This window comes from Phalangium opilio, unplaced genomic scaffold, assembly GCF_054372755.1.
Source record: "Phalangium opilio isolate 3A_F unplaced genomic scaffold, DU_Popi_V2 ptg000082l_1, whole genome shotgun sequence".
Taxonomy (NCBI): Eukaryota; Metazoa; Arthropoda; class Arachnida; order Opiliones; family Phalangiidae; genus Phalangium; species Phalangium opilio.
Window position 1 is genome coordinate 2,491,256 of NW_028324189.1, and position 20,287 is coordinate 2,511,542.

A 20,287-nucleotide genomic window follows, 5' to 3' on the forward strand; every position below is an offset into this window, starting at 1 on the left:
GTGATTTTTGGCGCGAAAATGTTGAATCTTACCAATTTGGCGGGAAAAAATCTCGCGCGCTTTCATAAAATTTGGCTTAATCAGTAGGTACTTCTTGGATATAAAATAATAATTCCCACGAAATGTAGAGCTCGCTTTTTAAATCGACCCGCTTTTTTCTCGAGATTGAAAGAACACACCCAGACAGCCTCGTCTTTAACCTCTGACCTTCGAAATTCCTTTTCTTTCAGTGACCTCAAAAACCATTTTAAATTTTAGCCCCAAGTCCTAAACGTATAGATACTATTACAGTACCGAACTAAAGCAATATAAGATAAGGGAAATTCAAGTTGACAGGCAAATTTTGATAGAAACAATTTCTCAAGTGAACTAATTTTGTTACCCAGGTTTTTACAATTACAAATGACGTAGTGAGGGGTGATTTAACAGGATTGCCACAGCTAGGTTCATCTTTCATTTAAAAAATCCCTGACCTTTAGGGATTTCCTTGACCAAGGGGATAACCTACTATACGTTTGGACTGGAGATAAAGCTAGAATATCAATATGGAGAATTTATACCTTCTCCCTAGTAAACTAGATATCACTTCTTGGTTATATATTATCCGAGAATAGAGCAGAAAGAGATCTTGGGTGAACGGTACTGTACCATTTCCGTCGGTGCATGTAGTTGGTTCTGGTGTTTTTTTTAATGTTAATTTCGTGATTGACCTTAAACCAGACTAGGTACCAACAAACAATCGCCCGTTGATATAACAACGCGCAGCTAAGGTAACTCTTTCAATGGCCGCAAAACAAGCTTATGTTCGTTACCTACAAACTGTACAAAAATCACACAGGGCAAAATTTTCACGCGATCAAGATGGACACGAATTTTCAATTTAGAATCCATTAAAAAACCAGAGCGTGCGGGTAACAAACTAGAGCAATTTAACATCCAAAACTTTAACATTAAAAACAGAAATAATATCTTTAGGATGTGATAGCCTAAAATTTCAGTAATCCAACTATACTAATTATGTGGTGCAACATCAATAAGAGCTTGGGTAAAAAGGAGATGAATATAAGTTCGTCTTAAAAAGATCAAATAACTAATTTTTGACTTCGCAAAATTAAATTTTTTAACACCACGTGCTATCTACATTTGTCCTATATATAAAAATACTACAAACACGCGCTATTACGTCATCATGGGAAACTACTTAATATTCATTGAAAGGATTCATTTAATCATAGGATAAAAATGAAGTTAATGAAAATTAATGAAGGTATATCTCTGATTAGAATCTAATTATCGCCGCCAGTCACTTTGGGTAAAATTTGGGCTGAGAATATAAAACGAAAAATGCGACGACGATGAAAGGGCTAAAACTATTAATATCGTGTAAAGGAATTTTATAAATGCCCCCTAAACATTTTCAAGATCGTCTGTTAACATAAAATACAAATGCGTTTCATTTTAAAAGGAAATTAATACTGATTTATTTACATCTTTAATTAACTTAATGGCGCCAAGAAACTGTCAGCTATAAATATAATATATAATTTATTCGTTTTTACGGTTTTACCTGAAACCAACCTTGGAAAGGGTATAGTGGAAAAGTTCAGGTAACATAACATTATACCAAGAAGCGATATCTAGTTTACTAGGGAGAAGGTATAAATTCGCCACATTTCCAGCTTTATCAACAGTCCAAAAGTAGCCTGTCCGGAGTTAATGCCAGCCTCTAAATTACAACCAGCATCTCATTGGTTCTTGAAAACTCACGTCAGCGCGAGTCGAATGACGAAAATTACAAGAGAGGCGAAATAGCCCGGCCTCCTTTTACGTTCCCCCTTGTATTTTGAAAGGGGGACTGGGACTATGGCGCGCGAATACTTAGGCATCTTTTACGTTCTCCCTAGTAAACTAGTTATCGCTTTTTGATTATACCTTAAAGAACGACCATTTGCAAAATATAAAAGGAAAAATATTAAAAAATAAATAAATTAACAATCTTATTACAAAATAATTAGCATTTAATTAGTCTTGGTTTAGTGAAGTCTGCTAATCCGAACCTCCAGTATAGGTCAGGCTACTTACTACTGAACTTTGTCCGCCAAATAGCCTGACCTCCTGGTGTAAATGGTATCAATACTCCTAGCCTAAAAACTATATATAACCGCACGTGATTTTTCAGTCCATAATTTCTTTAATTGCGTTTAACATAGCGTGAAAATACGAATGGGAAATTAAATCTAGCCACGTTTATTTGTCTTCCTTTAAATATTATCGTTCGTATTTAAAATTCCGTTGAGATAAAGCTTCCTGGAATGGAATGGGATATCTCTCTGGTTATTAATTATATCTCTCCCTCAGTAATTATCGATTAGTGACCGCTCATCTCTCAAAATTCCTCAATTTCAAGATCATTGTAGGCCATCAACTTTTCTTTACAAAAAAATTCATATTTTTCCCCAAAAAATATTCGAGCCACGTTAATATTGAATTAAAAAAAAACTGGTCCTATAATACTATTTATATTATAATTTTAATTTTAATTATAAGTTTAAACAAATTTAAAAAATTAAATGCTTTATTTATTTATTATACAGGGTGTTTCTGATAAGTCTGCATGCATAAATTAGGGGGATATTCTTTGGGAAATCAATTTTGAGTTGAAAATGTAGGGGTCATCCCTAAAACACTCAAATCATAACTCGAAAACAGCATATCGTACATTTACGACGTTATATCTAAATAATATAGAAAAAATTAAATGGAGAAATTTTAACTGGTGTTTTTCTTCGAGTCTACAGAAACGTGTACCGTGGGGCCATATAAACATAATGACCAAATTCTATATTTAATGGATATATTCTTTGGTATTAGCCTCTGGCCAAAAACAACTGGTGGAAAATCGAATCTAACAGGGCCAATGAACCTTCCCCATGGTGTATAGTAATGACTTTGGCCTATTGATTGAGTTACGCGCCTTATGACGTAACGTAAATTGATCCCTAGGTTGTTACGTAACGTCACGTGTCACAGCTAAAAGTCAAAAACGCTAAGCCTTACTTATTAAATAAGTCTTTTCTATTTAAAAATCATGTATTATTTATTGTTTAAAAGGAGTATCTAGCCCCTCGAGGTCAAAGGTTAACGTAATGCAATGTAATATTGCCCGCACATTACGCATGCGTTCAAAACAGAGTAGTTGTGGCCATTTCCTGATATAAATGAGCGGTCAAACGTTTCCAGTCAAAATTAATTTGTTTTCGAGTTCTATACGGAAATGGATGGGAAAAAGACCGCCTCGAATTTCTAGTTTAGATTTTTTTTTCTTTTAAATTGGTGACCATTAACGGAGGGGCGATAAATTATAATTTCAGACCTCTAGAATTAAAATAAACAGCTGTCTCGACTTTAATTGCAAAATTGTAAAACCCTCGCGTCTAATTGGACCAAGGAACAAAAGTAAATGTAATAAAAAATGAGAGTTTGAGATTTTAGTGCGGGTCCGCTTACAAAGAACAAAAATACTATATACCTACCTAATTAATTAATTACGCTTTCAAATATAATTTTAGACCAATTGAGAAAATTATGAATTTCATATTTAAATACACGCAGTCTTACGTAACCTATTTTTAGCCTACAGAGACCGAAAGCTATCCAATTACTTCTCTACCTAATTAATGACGATTTCTAATATATAATTTTAAACCAAATATTAAAGTAAATGTAAAAATTATATTTCTTGATATTAAAATCCCCGTTGTTTCATAATTGAGGCCTATTTTTGGCCTACATAGAGTAAAGTACTACCCCACGCGATTGCTCTACATTGGTAATATGTTAAATATAATTTTAAAATATTTTCAGTCAAATGTACCACAAATATTCGGGAAAACAGTGCTTTAAAAAATTCACTTGGGTCTACAGGGGGTGGTTGGAGGGAAGGGGAACTTGTAACCTTGCCCTTGACGAGACTAACCTGTTCTAGAGGGTCCAATTTCGACTTCAATTAACTTTAGGACGAGAAGATTTCGGTAAAAAAACAGCGCTTTGGGCCTCTGGTAACATGGAGTAATAAATATCATCCACGGTGGATGGAGGGGGGGAAGCTAAGAAGACCGAAACTGGTCGGTATTTGACGGCCAATAGGTACTTGAAAGAGTTTGAAAAACCGCTTTATTTTATACCCTATGGGAGACTTTCAAAAAAGCAACGGTTCTATAACCTCTTCCGGAATTTTACTACGCCGCTATTAAAATAAAAACTAGAGAAATCTAGCAGCCGTCAAAGTTCAGTCACTAGAGATTGAATATGGAATCTCTGAAGAGGTCAAAGTTCGCAGCGTGACTATGAAAGTCTTGTTATCATGTTTTATCTTATAACGCACTCGCATAAGGAACTTCCGAGTGCGTTTCCAATCGGCAAGATAGGAACAACAAATCGATTGAAATATGTAGCTTTGTTTTCAACTTTAAACCTGATAATGTGTTAAAGAAGGAAGCGCCCTACCCACAAGCACGCACTGACATTTAACTATGAGTATCATATTACTCATGTATTTACTCAAATTGTGTTTACACAATCTTTCTACAACAGTAATATAGGCCCAGACTTGATTTAGGGCTATAGGTTTCAGCGGTCAAAAGGATGACCGGAGCCTCCGAGATAGCTCCGGGATGACCTATGAGGCGTATGACCCGACACTTAAGATTTTAAAGCTTACCAATTTGAGAGTCCCGTACGGTGGAAGGGTGCACCATCCCATCCTTGTGTATTTGGACGTGTGAAATGTCATCGATTTCGTAGACCGGTTGACCAGTGTCCACCGTCTCGAGCTCACTGTGAAGGCGTTTGACCGTTTCGTAGCACACAGCCCAAGCTTGTTCTTCGCTTAAGGGCGTATTGAAGGCTTCTAAAATGCACTTTAAACTGACGCATCCTTTCGAATCCAATTCGCATCGCGAAACTATCACTTTATGGGTGTCCGACACCCCTCGGTCAGCCATGGTCACAACTGGCTATACGCGATACTCCGCGAAAAACCCGCACTAACCCTACCCGGCAAAAATCCGACGGCAACTGAAAACTACAGCGCGCTCCTCAACGCAACTCTGCGGCAGCGCCAGAGAGAAATAACGGCCGATGATTGGCTTTTACACCCTCATCCCTATTGGTTTGGAACGGAAGATTATCGTCTGCTACGTTTTAGCTCTAGAACTGTCTAGAGACCATAGACATAAGAGTACTATAAGGGACTCATACTGGTCGGAACCATAGACATTAGAATACTATAAGGTACTCAGAGTCATAATGGTCTAGACCACTAGCAGAGCTAGTCTGCTGTAGCTTCGGCTGTAGAGTCTAGACTTTGTACTATTTAAAAACTGAAAATTAAATACGTTAATTAAATAAGTTAATTAAAGCGAGCAGAAGTTTGAAGAACAAGTTCGGATTTTGGTGAATTACTGTTTAGACGATACAACATAGGAGTATAAGGTCATCAGTAACTAATTAATTTTAATTAATTATTAAAATAGGATTAATTATGAGGCGAAAACGGGGAGAAATGACGGAGGAAGTGAAATTGCATTGCCCCCACGAAGGATGTCTCTATTGGAAAGGTTCAGAACGATACTTTACCAAGAAGTTCAATTTGAAACAACATTTACTTAAAGTTCACGCTGAGAAATCCTTCTTATGTAAAAAATGTAAACTTAAAACATTCGCTTCGATGAAATTGCTCGCGTATCACGAAAAAAATTGTGGAATTAATTGGACTTGTTCTTGCGGATTGAGCTATGATATGAGAGAAACCCTTTTGACTCACGTTCGAAGAACACAACACACACTACCCCAAAATATACAACCTCCCAAAAAGTAAGGCATATAATTATAGAAGGAATATAGGGGGTGTGCGGGTACCCGATACCCGAAGATTACCCGTTCGAATATCGGTTCCGAACTTCGGGAACCCCCCCCCCCCCGAGACTATCTACCCCCCCCCCCATTTCCGTGTCAAGCAGAAACAGGTTGTCGGGCTATTCGCGGGTAGAAAAATAGGAGTCAGAGGTGAAAGGGGGACCACCCACTGGCCAGTTTAGAAAGAATCGGAATTTTAAGGTTGACGAAATTCCATGAAACACTGTTCCAAAGTGAAATTTAGTTCCCATAAGGTAAACTTTCTGTGGTAGTTTCTTTCTGAGACAGACTAGAATCACCACGCAGCGCGTCACACCTCTACACGCGTATATCATACCTTTGCCAGTATTCTGTGTTGAAATAAGACAAAGGGAAACCAAAAGTTGGGTTCGTCCTAACTTGTTACCCCCCCCCCCCCGACAACCATTTTTCGGCTAAGCCTAACTACCCGAATACCCGCCAAAAATTCGGGTACCCGCACCCCTCTAGAATAAGCCAATGATCTTGTTTTACAGAAGAGAAAGCCCCGCTGTGAGGTCCCGTCTTGCATTGTTTGAAGGAGACATTCACCCCTCATATCCTGGCAAAATAGTCAGTGTCAGTTCAGGCAGCCAAGTGGAGTGTGGTCCCGTTTGCAACCCCCCTCTTCCGCGTCAATTCCGACCCATCTTACCCAAACCAAGTTACAAAATTATCAACGGATTATCTTCCACGCACCGAAAACTATTCAACTCTGATTACACGGACCCAGTTATATACAAAGTGGAAAACACGACGCAAACCGAAGGGGAGTTTCACGTCCACGAACCTTCCCATTTCAATACCTCCTCGAAAAAGGACCAAAACACTCAAATTGGAAGCCGTAGTGTTGAAACTCAGACGTCGAGAAGATCCATTTTGAAGAAACCTTCGTCTAAGAAGAGTTTGCAAGTCGAATCAAGAGCTTCCCAATGTTACGTTCACAATGAAAATCGTAAATCCGCATCCCGTAGTCGTGACAGTGTCCGTTTGGAAAGTATCGAAACACAAACGACTGAAATTATTCTGGGCAAAATGAAAAGAGCTTTAAAAATGAATAAGAAACAATTGGACAAATCAGCGTGCGGCAGTAACACCGATCGTCGTGTGGCTGACGTCAGCGCTCAGTCCGTTCTCTCCTGTCTCGATATGCTTTTAAATTCGCGGTGGTCAGTAAATAAGTCCGTCAAATGTTCTTCGGGAACTCAAACGAGTCCTAGATGTAAGCGAGCCAGAGAAACATTAGATTCCCAAGCTGGAACTGACCAGGCACATTCGAACGAGAATGATTTTGGAATGTTGAGCTTATTGGCAACTGTCTGCCAGCGAATGGCAACTGAAATGATATCCCAACAATCCCGCAATTACACCTGTGACGAAGATTCCTGTTCCACCCACAATATACGCGACATTTTTGCACAGAAAACTGAACCAGTCAATTTACCCAAAAGACACGCGAATTCTCCACGCGCATCGAAGAAAAGGAGGCTACCGGTAAATATATCCTTAGCAGAAGTATATAATACTTCTCTTCGAGAGAAGTGTACAAGCACAAAGCGGGCTAAGTGTAACGTCACTCTTCCCAACATCGGAACATTTAGAGCAAGGTTACTAAACCGAATCACATACACGATAAATAGTTCCCTCGTCATTACTCTATTAGCGCTTAAATATTTGGCAAGACGCATGCATGCGCTTGCGCATTTTTGTCCCACGTCAAGACAATCAAGGTTTGTGGGATGATTCCTGGGGACTTAGTGCCAAACAATTATAGAATTCACCTTACGGTGCGAGAGTTACCCATTTGTAGTTTGATGAGCGGGAAAGCAAACTAAAAGGGATACCCTCGCCTGGGAAGAATGACGTTACATAACTAAAGCATTAAGAGGATACAGAGTGGCATCCTTCTTCTATTATCCCCTTCTGATCCTTAGGTAATCACGCATTTTACCGTGACATTTGTAATTTTGTATAATTTCAGGATTCAAGTGATATCTTAACTCAGTCATCATCACCAACTCCTTCATCATTGGATATCGAAACTCAGACGCGAGAGGAAAACGCTTTGTCGTCCTTCTTATCATCAAATATGGAAACTCAAACAACTTTAGATGACGAACTCCTATTTCCCGAGTTGGAGCTATCCGATATTCAAACTCAAACTCCTTGGCCTGATTTCTTGGATTTTTACAATACACCTAACAATGTTAACGAAACGGAATCGCTTCAATTATCAGCTGAAATTCAAACTGACATAACTGGTATAGATTTCGCTGATTGGCATAATAATTTCGAGGATCTAGTGACTGATACGCAAACGCAAACTAATTATACCAATCCAACTTCACCCATTTTGGAATTAACCAGTTCGTACACGCAAACGTTGGATGATATGTGTCATTTCTTTGATTTGTGATTTGTAATTCCTTCGTAATAAAACAATAATATATTATTATTAAGATGTATTCAAATTAATTAAATTCCTATTAAAGTAGATTATGAAAAATATTGTTAATTAATTATTATTTTAGGGGCATTATGTTTTATTTTACTGGGGTTTTTGCGAGGGGTCGGACGTTCGGCATTTTAGTGTATGGGATTTTGAGATTTCAAGATTTTGACAAAGATTTTGAGATTTTGCCCCAGATTTTGAGATTCTGACTCAGATTTTAGAAATCTGGAAATCTAGTCCAAGATTTTAAGATTTCGGGATTTTAAAGGAGATTTTCAGATTTTGAACACGATTTTCAGATTTTGAAGGAGATTTCGGGATTTTGTTTAGGATTTTCAGATTTTGAAGGAGATTTCGGGCTTTTGTTTAGGATTTTCAGATTTTGAAGGAGATTTCGGGCTTTGGAATAAGATTTTCAGATTTTGAGGAGATTTTCGGATTTCGAGGAGATTTTCTGATTTTGATATTTTAGGATGAGATTTCGGAATTTTACGTTAAGATTTCGGGATTTCTAGATTTTAATGTGAGATTTCGGGATTTTAGGTGAAGATTTCGGGATTTCTAGATTTTAATGTGAGATTTCGGGATTTTAGGTGAAGATTTCGGGATTTCTAGATTTTAATGTGAGATTTCGGGATTTTAGGTGAAGATTTCGGGATTTCTAGATTTTAATGTGAGATTTCGGGATTTTAGGTGAAGATTTCGGGATTTCTAGATTTTAATGTGAGATTTCGGGATTTTAGGTGAAGATTTCGGGATTTTCAGATTTTAAGATAGGGATTTTGGGATTTTTCGATTTTGACGTGAGATTTTCAGATTTTGACGTGAGATTTTGGGATTTTCGAGAGAGATTTTAAACAGATTTCAAACAAAGTGTACGGGATTTTGACAAACGTCCGACCCCTCGGGTTTTTGTCTTCATCATTGAAAGGAGAAAAAAAAAAGGGTTCCATTTTAACGTTTAATTTTACACTGAAGTTTTTTTTTTTTTTTTTCGTTTATAAAATGGTAAATTACAGAAAAGTGATCCCGCTATTTAATTATTTTCAAATAACGTCCGCTGTTTGTTTATTTATTTATATATATTTTAGCAAGATGCTTTGAATCACTCAATTCAAAGGCACTTTGATTTTCTTTTCATTTATTTAGAGGCGATTTTAACAGGACAAATTAATTAGTTTATAATAGACCCTTCAAAATACGTCAAAATCGGTCAAAAAATAATAATTAATTAATTTCTAAATATTTTTTTATTTTATTTCACAACAAAAAGGTCAAAAGTCACGTAACTTTGTTATTTATTGTCCGATTTTGACGTTATTCGCACGATTCCGAATCTCGTATCGAGCTCTAAATTAATCCCTTAATTAATTATTTTTACATTGAATTTAAATTTAAATTTAATATTTCTTACTTAATTTAATTTTGCATCTGAAAAAACGGCCGCCATCTTTTTCTTTCCCATTTTTTTTTAAAAAATAAAATACAGAGAGAGAGAGAAAAAAAAAAGAGGAGTAATAGTCAATTTGATTAATTAATTTACGAAAAAAAATGTCTCATTAAAATTAAAACCGCCATTAAATTCCTCCGTAAGTTATTTTAAATGACTCATTCGTAATTAATATGATTTTTAAAAGAAAGGCAACAAAACTCAAATCCTTAAAAAAAAAAAAAAAATTAATTAATAATATGCTAATGAATAAATTAACTTAGGAAAAAAAAAAAAATAAAAAAAAAATATCCCAGAACCACCGAAATTATTTTTTCAATTTCAAACTTCAATATTTGGTGGCGTTAAACGTAAATTACTAAATTCACATTAAAAAAAAAGAAAAAAAAGGTAATCAAATTCACAAATAGAAAATAATGGGGGAACAAATTCCTCTCGTAAAAAGGGGCGTGGTTTGTGGTTTGTAGTTTCACTAACGTCACTAATATCATTATTTTTATTATTTTTTTCTTATGGGAGGGACATATACCTTTTTAAAGCGAGGAACTGCCATCCGTTAAAATTAAATTTAACGATATTGATTAATTAATTAATTACTAAATTAATTAATTAATCTAGGGAAGGACGGGGAAGCGATTACTGTGTGTTGAAAGGGGGTAGTTTAATTTATTAATTATAAAATTCCTAGCCTAAAAAAATCCTTTTCGAAAAAGTTCTACTACGTTGCTATGATTTCCTCTCAAAATAATAAATGTCAATGATACATTGTAATAATAATTAATATTTACAATCAACTAGAATTTTCTTTTTCTTTATATCCGTTAAATTTGAATATATTTATATATATAACAATAGCCTAATTTTTTTTATCATAATTAATTAATTAATTAACTCAATCAATCAATTTTAGCCTAAAAATAATAACATTTACAGTTAAATTTTAGTTTTTTTTTTTTCTTCTTACGGGTGTCGATTATCCTGTACAAAATATTTTATTTTTAATTCAATTATTCCCTATTTAGTATTTAATTATTTATATAAAAGTTTGTCGCGAAAAATTATTATTTTAATCGTGGTTTTTTATTATTTTTAATAATAATTTTTCGACTTTTTTCAAATTACTAATCCGAGAATTTTTTGTGATTTTTTTTTTTTTTATTTTTAAATTTCTCTCTTTCGCTCAGGCACCATTTTTTTTTTTTTTGTTTTTCATTCGCAATATTTTCAAAAGTCCATCCATAATATAATTTTAAACCCTATTCGACTCAAAACACGGGATTTATCGCGCAGGATTTATTTTACATTGTATTAGTCGCTTAACATAAAAAAAAAAAAAAAAAAATTAAAACCCATTAAGGATTAATTAATTAATTAAATTAGCTTAATTGAGAGATATTATACTTAAATCTTACACAATCTGTCAATTAAATCAGATTTTGAAACCATCCATCCATCCATTTATTTCGAGTTCGACACGTTTCAAATTCCGGACGAACAAATCCACTTATTTCAAAATTTGAAAAAAAAAAAACCGTTTTAATTTAAATTTTAAATTAAAAACTTAAATGGAGGGATAAATAAATTCTTCGCGTATTAGTTTAAGCTCAATTAATTTCTTCCTAATTAGAAAATTAATTAATTAATTAATTAATTAATTAATTAATAATACTTAATAATGCAATGTAAGATGATTAAAGTTTGAAATTTAAACAATTTTTTCCGCGAGCGTAATTTTTCAAAATAAAACGAAAAAATTCGGAATTTGTTTCATTTTAAAATTAAAACTGAAGAACATTTTTCAAACTAACACTCGATATAAACACGGGACAATTTTCCAAAAAAAAAAAAACTCGCGAATAGTAAATAATAATCATTAAAAAAAAAAAAAAAACGAAACTTGTAACGGAAATTGACAAATTATTGTTGCGGGGGCGACGTGATTTATCTACGTAAGGAAGCCAGACGGATAATTAAAAATTTACTTGTAACAAACTATTTCTGCACAAATTTTAGCGTATTTACAAGCGTTACGCGATAATCGCGTAAAAATATCACCAATAGGACACGGCTTCAAAGTAAAACAAAAAAAAAACCAATCCAATCGGAAAAGACGCGGCAACAACGTCACTGTTGCAAAAATATCAGAGGATTTTCACGTACGATATAATGTTTCGTTTTCAACTTATAATAAATGTTATATTGGTTTTTTTCTTAACCATCCAAAAACGTTTCTAGTTTTCACCACCCGAGTTTACAAGGTTTTCACCACCCGAGTTTACAAGGTTTTCACCACCCGAGTTTACAAGGAGCAATGCAAAAAGTAGTTCCGTTGAATACGCGTGCGCGAAACCCCCAATTTTTAAAATAAAAAGGAAAAAAGAGTACATTACGTTACGTTACGTTACGTTCCGATTACGAAATTGTCGCCGCGTTCACTTGGACGTTGTCGCTGTTGCCGTTGCCTGATTTGGGATTTCACGTCCATAGAAAAGCAAGTATGGGACGCAAGGAGAGTTATACGTCAAGACGTTCTCTTCGGAGATTGGCTTGATGTTTCGGTCGTCACAATGCAACCAGCTATTGATACCAGCGTGGAAAACATCAGCGACATAGTGCCCTTTCACCGCCTCTTTACCATCGTGGTAAACAACTGGGAATTGGAATAAACGTAACGAAAAACATTCTCGAAAATGAACTGAGGTTCAAATGAACTGAGATTAAATTAAAGTTGAACTTACCAGCGAATAATCTATAATTCCGGTGAAATTTGGCACTGTAACGTTGTCGAACACCAGGTGACAACAGATCTGAAATGAAATTGATTAAAATTGGCATTAATTTAAATTTAAATCAGGATTAATTTATTGAAAATAAACTTGAAATTCATTTATTCAAATTTGAAAAGATTCTTTACCTTTTTTGAGTTCTAAGTCAAGAGGATAATCCATTTTCTTGAGGACCTTCTTGGAGCCACCGTCTTTGTCGTCGTAGACGAATCTCTTGAAATGAAGGATCAGAACAGGTGGCAATTCTTCCAAGGACATGCAACGAGAGGCCTCCACCTCCTTCTTCGTTTTGGAGCAAGTGTAACCTTGGATTGACTCTTTAACGATCAAGTGAGACAGCGCATCCTCAACAGAGTCGACACCGTCACCCTGACAAAAAAAGGTCATGGCCCGGTCCTGAAAATTACTCTAGGACGTCTGATAACTTACTTGAATATCTAGCTGCAACGTGAAGAAAGGTTGAAGAGTCGCGGACGATTCTGTTCCGGAAGTCAACAAAGAACGCGTCATTCCACCAAAGATGGCTTTGATGGGAGTAGGTGACAAGTGAGCCGATGTCCTGGTAACAGTCCCAGATCCTTTTCCCTTAGGTCCCATCATCCTCCACTCATCTTCCGTGTCATCTTCGCTAGCGGTCTCCAGATGACCATTGGTCGTTTCGGATTGACCATTGCATCCTTTATTCTCCACCGTTTTAATAATGGCCACCATTTCATCGTGAAGTCCATTCAAAATGCAACTAAGGAATTCCTCAGCGTCTTCTTGTCGCCCCTTGATGCATTCCGACTTGATTAGGGTCAACATGGCGTGCATACAAACTGGTTCAAAAGGGAGACCCATGTTGGGATCCTCCTTATTCTTCTTTCGTTTACTGATGTTGTTTGAATCGAACTCCGAGATCAGTTTGACTCTGAAATAAGTCAAACGAGTTACGGTTGTTTCCCTGATAAAGCCTCGCCAAAAAGGTTTTTAACAACTTACAAGCTGAACATGATGGGCGTTTTACTCTTGGCTGAGGTTCGAACGCGCATATTTTGCAAGGTTTTTATCAGATTGTGAAAGGGTGCGCATACCAACAGAGCTTGCAAAGTAGCGTTAATGTAACACCAGTTGCTACGGTTGATTAAACCTCGCGGTTGAAACGGTTGCGGCGTAAAATCGGCTTTGTAAGACTGTAACAATTCTGAAAGAAAATATATCCGTGAAGATCCTACAAAGGCAGGTTTAAAAATTTCTGCAAACTCACTTCCGATCTCGCGTATTTCGTAATCATTGGCGAAGGAGTCATCTTTCGCGTGTCCATTTCTGTTAACGGCGTTAGATGCAGCCGTCTTATTGGACGTTTCGAGCGCGCTTCCAATCGAGGAAGATTTTGACGCGTTACCATTCGCTTTGAACAAGTCAGCCCAGCTTTTACCCGGTTCATTGGAGACTGCCGCGGGGGCTTTAGGCGTAGGAAGGGGAGCAGCGGGCAGAGTTTCGTCCAAGTCAACGCCACTATCCTCCATGTTATCAACGGAATTTGAATTATCCGGAGTTTCCGAAACAGTACTGATTTCTTCGGGTTCATTGTTCAACGCCGTATTACTTTCTGGCGGTGTTTCCGAAGGGAGTGTTTCAACTTGACTCTCAATCTGGTACTCGACTTGTTCCGATTCGCGAGTAGAAACGTTCGTTAATTCATTCAAACCGGGAGCGTCATCGACGTTTTCCGGGATCACGTTTTCCGACGAACGCGATTCTAAGACAGGGACATTTTTTTCGGTTTCCGGTTCACGAGTGGCGCGCGTCGCGGCATCATCATCGACTCGAACTTGGCCGGAATTGTGGTAAGAACGTTCGGGCGTCTTAAAGGCGGCCACGCCGTTTTTCTGATGATTGAAGGCCGAGTTACTTTGTCTAGGGATTGGACTAACGGCCGCGGCGGCGTTACTTATATGTTGGTAAGTTTGTTGGGGAGGTAAATGGTGCGTAACGGCCACGTGCGACGACATGGTTAAAGGGGAACCTTCGTACAATCCGGGGGGCGGGGCCACCACCATATTTTCGGACCCATCCGATTGGGCCATAATGGGGGAATTCGGGGCACCAGGTTGAATATAACTGTATGGCGAATGGTAGAAATAAATTTGTTGCTGGGGTGCTTGAGGGGCTGTTTGATAGGCCTGAGGCGGCGGCGCCATTTGAGCCGGTTGATAGGCGACTGGGAAAGGTGGGTGATGCGGGATGGGCACCATGTTGGGCCCATTGCCACTATCATCGCGACCCACATTGCCATACTCTAAGAGCGCGTTGCCGGGAGGAGAACTGACGTCAATAATGACAGCGTCACTGTGAGCGAGGGTCTTGCTTTTGTTCTTCAAGTGGTGATGGGTATGGTTGGATTTGCGCGGGTTGTTCATATAGTGCCGATTGCCTTTGTGCACCGATGGACCACGGTTGTTAGAATCGTGTTGTTGTTGAGTCTCTTCCATTTCTCGTTGCTGGTAATGATGCCTATTCCACGAGGGATCATCACGTCATTAAGCCTATTTCACGCCGCTAAGTTCTATATACCTAAGCTTAAACTACTTATTTGCCCATAAGCCCAAGTTTCGCGTAGTCGTAAGACTGTTCATAAGCTACAATTTCATTAACTATGAATTGGATTTCCAATTTCATACAAAGTAGTTTGGAACAATTACTCTAAGTCCTATTGGTTACAAATTGATCTCAGCTCTAAAAGCACGCGGCGCTTGAATAAAAGAAGAGATTGTCTTACCTGTTTGTGGGGCTATCATGTCGATGATGCATTTGATGAATGAGGTTGTTATTGGCTGGGGGCGAAGAGTCCAGTTGGGGAGGAAGGGAGTAACTGGAGAAGGCTGGTCTCTGTAGGAACTGCGGGGGGAACTGACCCCCCATATTAGGGGGGATACCCGCGAAGGGAGGCAAAGTCGGCAAAGAGGCCGGGATGAAGACGGGGGCATTGGCTGAAAACTGAGGGGGCGCTTCAGAGATGGGGACGACAGGATGGTCAATGGGGCTGATCCCCAATTGAGGATAGTTGGGGTTGTTGGGAGGAAGCAATTCATGTTGAGAGGGCAACTGACTGTCCAGGACTGAAAGACGCGCAATGTCCTTAGCCTCAACAACCGCGTTTGAAGAAACATCTATTGGTTTAGTTACACTCCATGGAAGCTGAAGGCAAAAAGAAAAAGAGAAGCTTTCTATCATACTCCAAAAGGGAGGTTCTTAAAGTGGAACATGGGCAGGGTTCATACAACTTTTGGAAAACAAATTTCCCTGAGATTTCCAGGATTTTTCCCCACATACTTCCCTGAATTTTCCAGAGTTACGAGCCTCCAAAGTTTAGTGTAACGCTATTCATATGGAGGGGGTTGTTTGTTTACGTTTTGCTTAGTTACTCTGCCCCTGTTTGTCGTAGCCCTAAGTTCTTAGAATGGTTGGATGGGGGACAAATTGGACCATAACATACTCAAAGGATATCCCCGTAACTCTAGTAGAACTAGAGTTACGAGCCTCCAAAGTTTATTGTTAAAAATCAAAAGTAACCTAATAACAATACGTGAGACACTAACATAAGTTGACAAAGATATTGACGTAGCCTCAAGTTTAAAGTACCCTTGTATGGGAAGCAAAAAGGGCCATAACATATTCGAAGGAGATCCCTGTATCTCTAATAGAACAAGAGTTATGAGCCTCCAAAGATGGGTGTGATGCTATTCCTATGGCATGTTTTTAACATTTCGCTTAATTACTTGGCCCCTGTTTGTCGTAGCCCTAAGTTTTTAGTATGGTTGGATGGGGGACAAATTGAACTATAACATACTCGAAGGACATCCCCGTGCCTCTAATAGAGCCAGAGTTAGGAGCCTCCAAAGTTTATTGTTAAAGATCAAAAGTGGGTTAGCCAAACGAGTGAGAGGGTGGGTTAGCTAAACGAGTGAGAGGGTGGCTTGTTTGTTTACGTTTTGCTTAATTACTCGGCCCCTGTTTGTTGTAGCCCTAAGATATTAGTATGGTTTGATGGGGGCAAATTGGACTATAACATACTCGAAGGACATCTCCGTATCTCTAATATAACCAGAGTTATGAGCCTCCAATATAGTGTAATGTTAATCCTATGGAGGGTATGTTCACCAACATTTTTCTTAGTTATTTGGCCCCTGTTTGACGCAAATTTCCCTGAATTTTACTAGAAATTCGTAATTTCCCTGAGGTTTGTGTCAAATATTTATTTCCCTGATTTTTCCCTGAGGTTTGTGTCAAATATTTATTTCCCTGATTTTTTCCTGAGGTTTGTGTCAACTATTTATTTCCCTGATTTTTCCGGGTTTTCCCTGTTTTCCAGGTTTGTATGAACCCTGATGGGGAATTCAGGATATTCCAAAGGATTATAAAATGTTTACAATGAAGCTATCTAAGCTTTGTTTAAGGAAGAATGTCCACACTAAGCCACTGGCTTATTTACACTGGGTCCCTTTAGAGGGGTGGTGGCTAGCCCCTATGCCACAGCTAACCAACAGCGCCCTATAGAGCTATCTCAGTTGTGACGTCAGTGTCTAGGTAAAACGTCACGGGTTTAGGTTTGGCAGTGGGTGGCCATGTTTGGTACCGCTTTGGTTCTATGGGCAAATAGCATGGGTGACGTCACACTAAGCCTACTGAGATAGATCTATACTAACTATTACCATTAACCTCAGTAAGTTTTGATGGAAAGTAAAGATTTAGGTTAAAATTTTAACTGTATTTTGACCGAATTTGAATTATTTGAACATGCATGCCTAAGTGCCTACTGATAAGAATATGCAGGGGCATCTAATTACAGATTTTTAAGGTTGACCATGTTTTTATAAGGATAATTGTTCTTACTTCAAGAGCTGGTACGACATTCCCTGGTCGTAGATGTTGAAGAAGTTGCTGCACCTCTTCGTTGCTCACTCCAGATAAATCCAGAAACTGGAATTCCTTTGCAATAACAACACACAAAACACTTTTACACCATTCCCTTTGACCTGACATTTGATCCAAATCACTGTGACCCGGCAATTTTCCCAACCAAAATAATTATTTCTTATCTTAATTAGCATTTAAATGTTAGGTAGTATGTATTTGATATAGAGTAATATAGTTAGAGGGGAATTAACTGTTTATCCTCTGTTTTAGGGGCGCATTTGTAACAGAGGATACTATACGCCCCTGGTATGCGAGATGACACTTAAAGTAAGATATTGAGAGGTATGACGATGCCAAATATTGGGAAGAAGAAGTTGCTCTATTTGTTTAAGACTCGGTTAGGTATTTGCCGGCCTAAAATTATCGGCAAGACGGCTGCAACGCGCCATGGCCCGTGTCCGTGGGTCCCAATTGACCAAGGCTTAACTTTTACCCATCTGCCGAGCCCCTTTTAGCGCGAAAGAAACGCTTTACGCTTAAGGTAATCTCTTAATTTTATCATATTTTACTTTCACTAAGTTCCGGAACATTAATTAACTGAAATTTAAGGTATATTAAACTTTAAACTTACCAAAAAAACTGAATCCATTGTGAGAGAATATCCGTCATCGCACGCTTCTACTCGCGGACATATTTTCCCTATGAATGGATTTAGGCTTAGCAGCGACCACCGCTAGGTGTAATTTATGGTGCGTTCGGTGTATTAAACCTAATAACAAGGTTCTATTAATAATGAAATCCACGCAGCTGACTTGAACGCATGATGGATTCAGTTTAGTTCAGTCCGCAAGAATTTAGAAGTTTCCACACGCCTGAAGCCGCTAGTGAGTCGTGTGGGTAAGAGTAAGACATCCATGATGGCGGGTTCCACCGCAGGTCCAGGTAAATTTTCCCATTATTTTTTGGTTAAACCTAGAAAATAATAAAATTCTGCGTTTCATTAAAGTATAAATAAACTTCCCAAATCATATTATATTATAATTAATTCAATCCGGGTTGAAATTAATAGTAATTACATTGAAATCTTCGAGTAACTAAGGCGTAAACCAAACCGAGGCTTAACTGTCACTCGACTCGAGTGACTCAAAACAAAACTGCCTAGGCTAGAATTTTTGATCTTATTAAAAATCATTGACATAATACGCGTATTTAACGACGCGTGAATCATTGCGTGTAATTATAAACGCGTTAAATTTATTTAAAATAACGTAAATAACTCTTAATCTTATTAAAAGAGGCCAATTTCTTAAGCCTAATTTGACTAAATAAATTGTATGTGGTGGTAGTTTTATGTGGCTTCCCAATTTCCCATGAATCCCATCTGACTCGCGAATTCCAACCTACCTTGTTTAAACTAATTATCGAGGTTAATTTTCTTTATTAGGCGTCGTAATTCCGCGAAATTTCCGTTTACTAGAAGAACTGGAACAAGGTCAAAAAGGTGTGGGAGATGGGACCATTAGTTGGGGCCTGGAAGATGACAGTGACATGACTTTGACACATTGGACGGGAATGATCATTGGCCCACCCAGGGTAAAAACCCTAATTAATCCATCCCCCTCTTATTAGTGACCCCCCAATTTAACCAGGCTCTTTTATCTTTAAGAGTCCGTATGAAAATAGGATTTATAGTTTGAAAGTGGAATGTGGTTCTCAATACCCGGACGAACCTCCTAACGTTAGGTTTATATCTAAAATCAAGATGACTGGTGTTAATGAAAATACTGGAGGGGTAAGCGCGCGCCATCCTAGCCTTAATAATAATAATAATAATAATAATAATAATAATAATAAAGAACTTACGTAGAGAAAATGTATTCTTTTCAGGTTGATAAACGTTCTTTGCCTGTTCTTAGTCGTTGGCAACGTAATTATTCAATCAAGACAGTTTTGCAAGAATTGCGTCGCGCCATGACGCTTAAAGAAAATCAGAGACTGACTCAACCCCCTGAAGGATCCGCTTTCTAGCCCCTCACCCCCCCCCCAAACAAACCCACGCCCCCCCTTTATTTACTATACAACAAACAAACAAACAAGAATAAATTTAAAGCTGCCCTCCCCCATTAATTAATTTCTTATAAACTCCGGCCTGGTGCTTTTCAATAAAAAAAATAAAAAATAAAATAATAAAACACCAAAAGAAGTACCACCATTTGTCAATAAAAAAAAAATACCAAAAAACCCAAAAAATTAATAAATCATGAAGAAAAGTATCGCGGAAAGAAACATGTTTAAATTTAATCCAAATTAAAAATAGGCAGCACTTTAAAAAACGTCCAGTGCCTACTTCCTTTGAAGTATTTTCTTTTGCTTAGATTAATTTAATTAAATTAATCAAAAAAACATTGCCCAAATGAATAAATAAAAAAACAAAAAATACATCACCAGCTTTAAATTTTAAATTTTAAAATTTAAAATTACGCAAATGGAAACTTTAGGATTAAAAAAAACAATTTAAAAAAAATTATAAGACTTTTTTTTAATTTATTAAAAGAGAAAAAGCAAAAAAAAAAAAAAAATCTCTGGCTTAATTAATTTAACTTAATTAAAAAAAAATTAATCAAACTTTGTATTTTGGAAGTAACCTTGAATTTGTTTTTTGAATATTCTGTAAACGTTTTTGTTTTTTTTTTTTAATTATTAAAATATCGTAAATAACAACTTAAATATTGGTTCATTCATTCGGGCAAAGTTAATTTAATTCAT

General features: G+C 37.2%; 4 protein-coding genes across 5 annotated transcripts in view; 2 read left to right on the forward strand and 2 right to left on the reverse strand.

Annotated features, from left to right (window-relative positions):
- Positions 1-5,147, reverse strand: part of spir (spire type actin nucleation factor) — a 38,942-nt gene extending 33,795 nt beyond the window's left edge. The window contains exon 1 of one of the 2 annotated variants that reach the window (XM_089847562.1): positions 4,721-5,147. In XM_089847562.1, the coding sequence (XP_089703688.1) occupies positions 4,721-5,003 (283 nt within the window). In that variant the 5' untranslated portion in view covers positions 5,004-5,147. Of the gene's footprint in view, positions 1-3,976; positions 4,227-4,720 lie in introns of those variants that run through there. The other variant, XM_089847563.1, reaches the window with a different exon arrangement.
- Positions 5,148-5,226: 79 nt separating this feature from the next.
- Asciz (ASCIZ zinc finger protein) lies at positions 5,227-8,440 on the forward strand. The gene is made up of 4 exons (XM_089847564.1): positions 5,227-5,454; positions 5,535-5,874; positions 6,432-7,428; positions 7,916-8,440. The coding sequence occupies exons 2-4, from the start codon at positions 5,543-5,545 to the stop codon at positions 8,348-8,350; spliced, it is 1,764 nt and encodes a 587-aa protein (XP_089703690.1). The 5' UTR covers positions 5,227-5,454; positions 5,535-5,542; the 3' UTR covers positions 8,351-8,440.
- An 893-nt stretch (positions 8,441-9,333) lies between these two features.
- On the reverse strand, positions 9,334-18,271 carry Usp10 (ubiquitin specific protease 10). The gene is made up of 9 exons (XM_089847560.1): positions 18,153-18,271; positions 17,498-17,593; positions 15,384-15,802; positions 13,869-15,118; positions 13,604-13,805; positions 13,052-13,532; positions 12,751-12,991; positions 12,575-12,643; positions 9,334-12,486 (listed from the first exon to the last, which is right to left on the reverse strand). Exons 1-9 carry the CDS (start codon positions 18,168-18,170, stop codon positions 12,269-12,271), a joined length of 2,994 nt encoding a protein of 997 aa, XP_089703686.1. The 5' UTR covers positions 18,171-18,271; the 3' UTR covers positions 9,334-12,268.
- Positions 18,272-18,317: 46 nt separating this feature from the next.
- Positions 18,318-19,557, forward strand: Uev1A (Ubiquitin-conjugating enzyme variant 1A). The gene is made up of 4 exons (XM_089847580.1): positions 18,318-18,463; positions 18,966-19,114; positions 19,188-19,313; positions 19,409-19,557. Exons 1-4 carry the CDS (start codon positions 18,436-18,438, stop codon positions 19,547-19,549), a joined length of 444 nt encoding a protein of 147 aa, XP_089703706.1. The 5' UTR covers positions 18,318-18,435; the 3' UTR covers positions 19,550-19,557.
- The last annotated feature ends 730 nt before the right edge of the window (positions 19,558-20,287 follow it).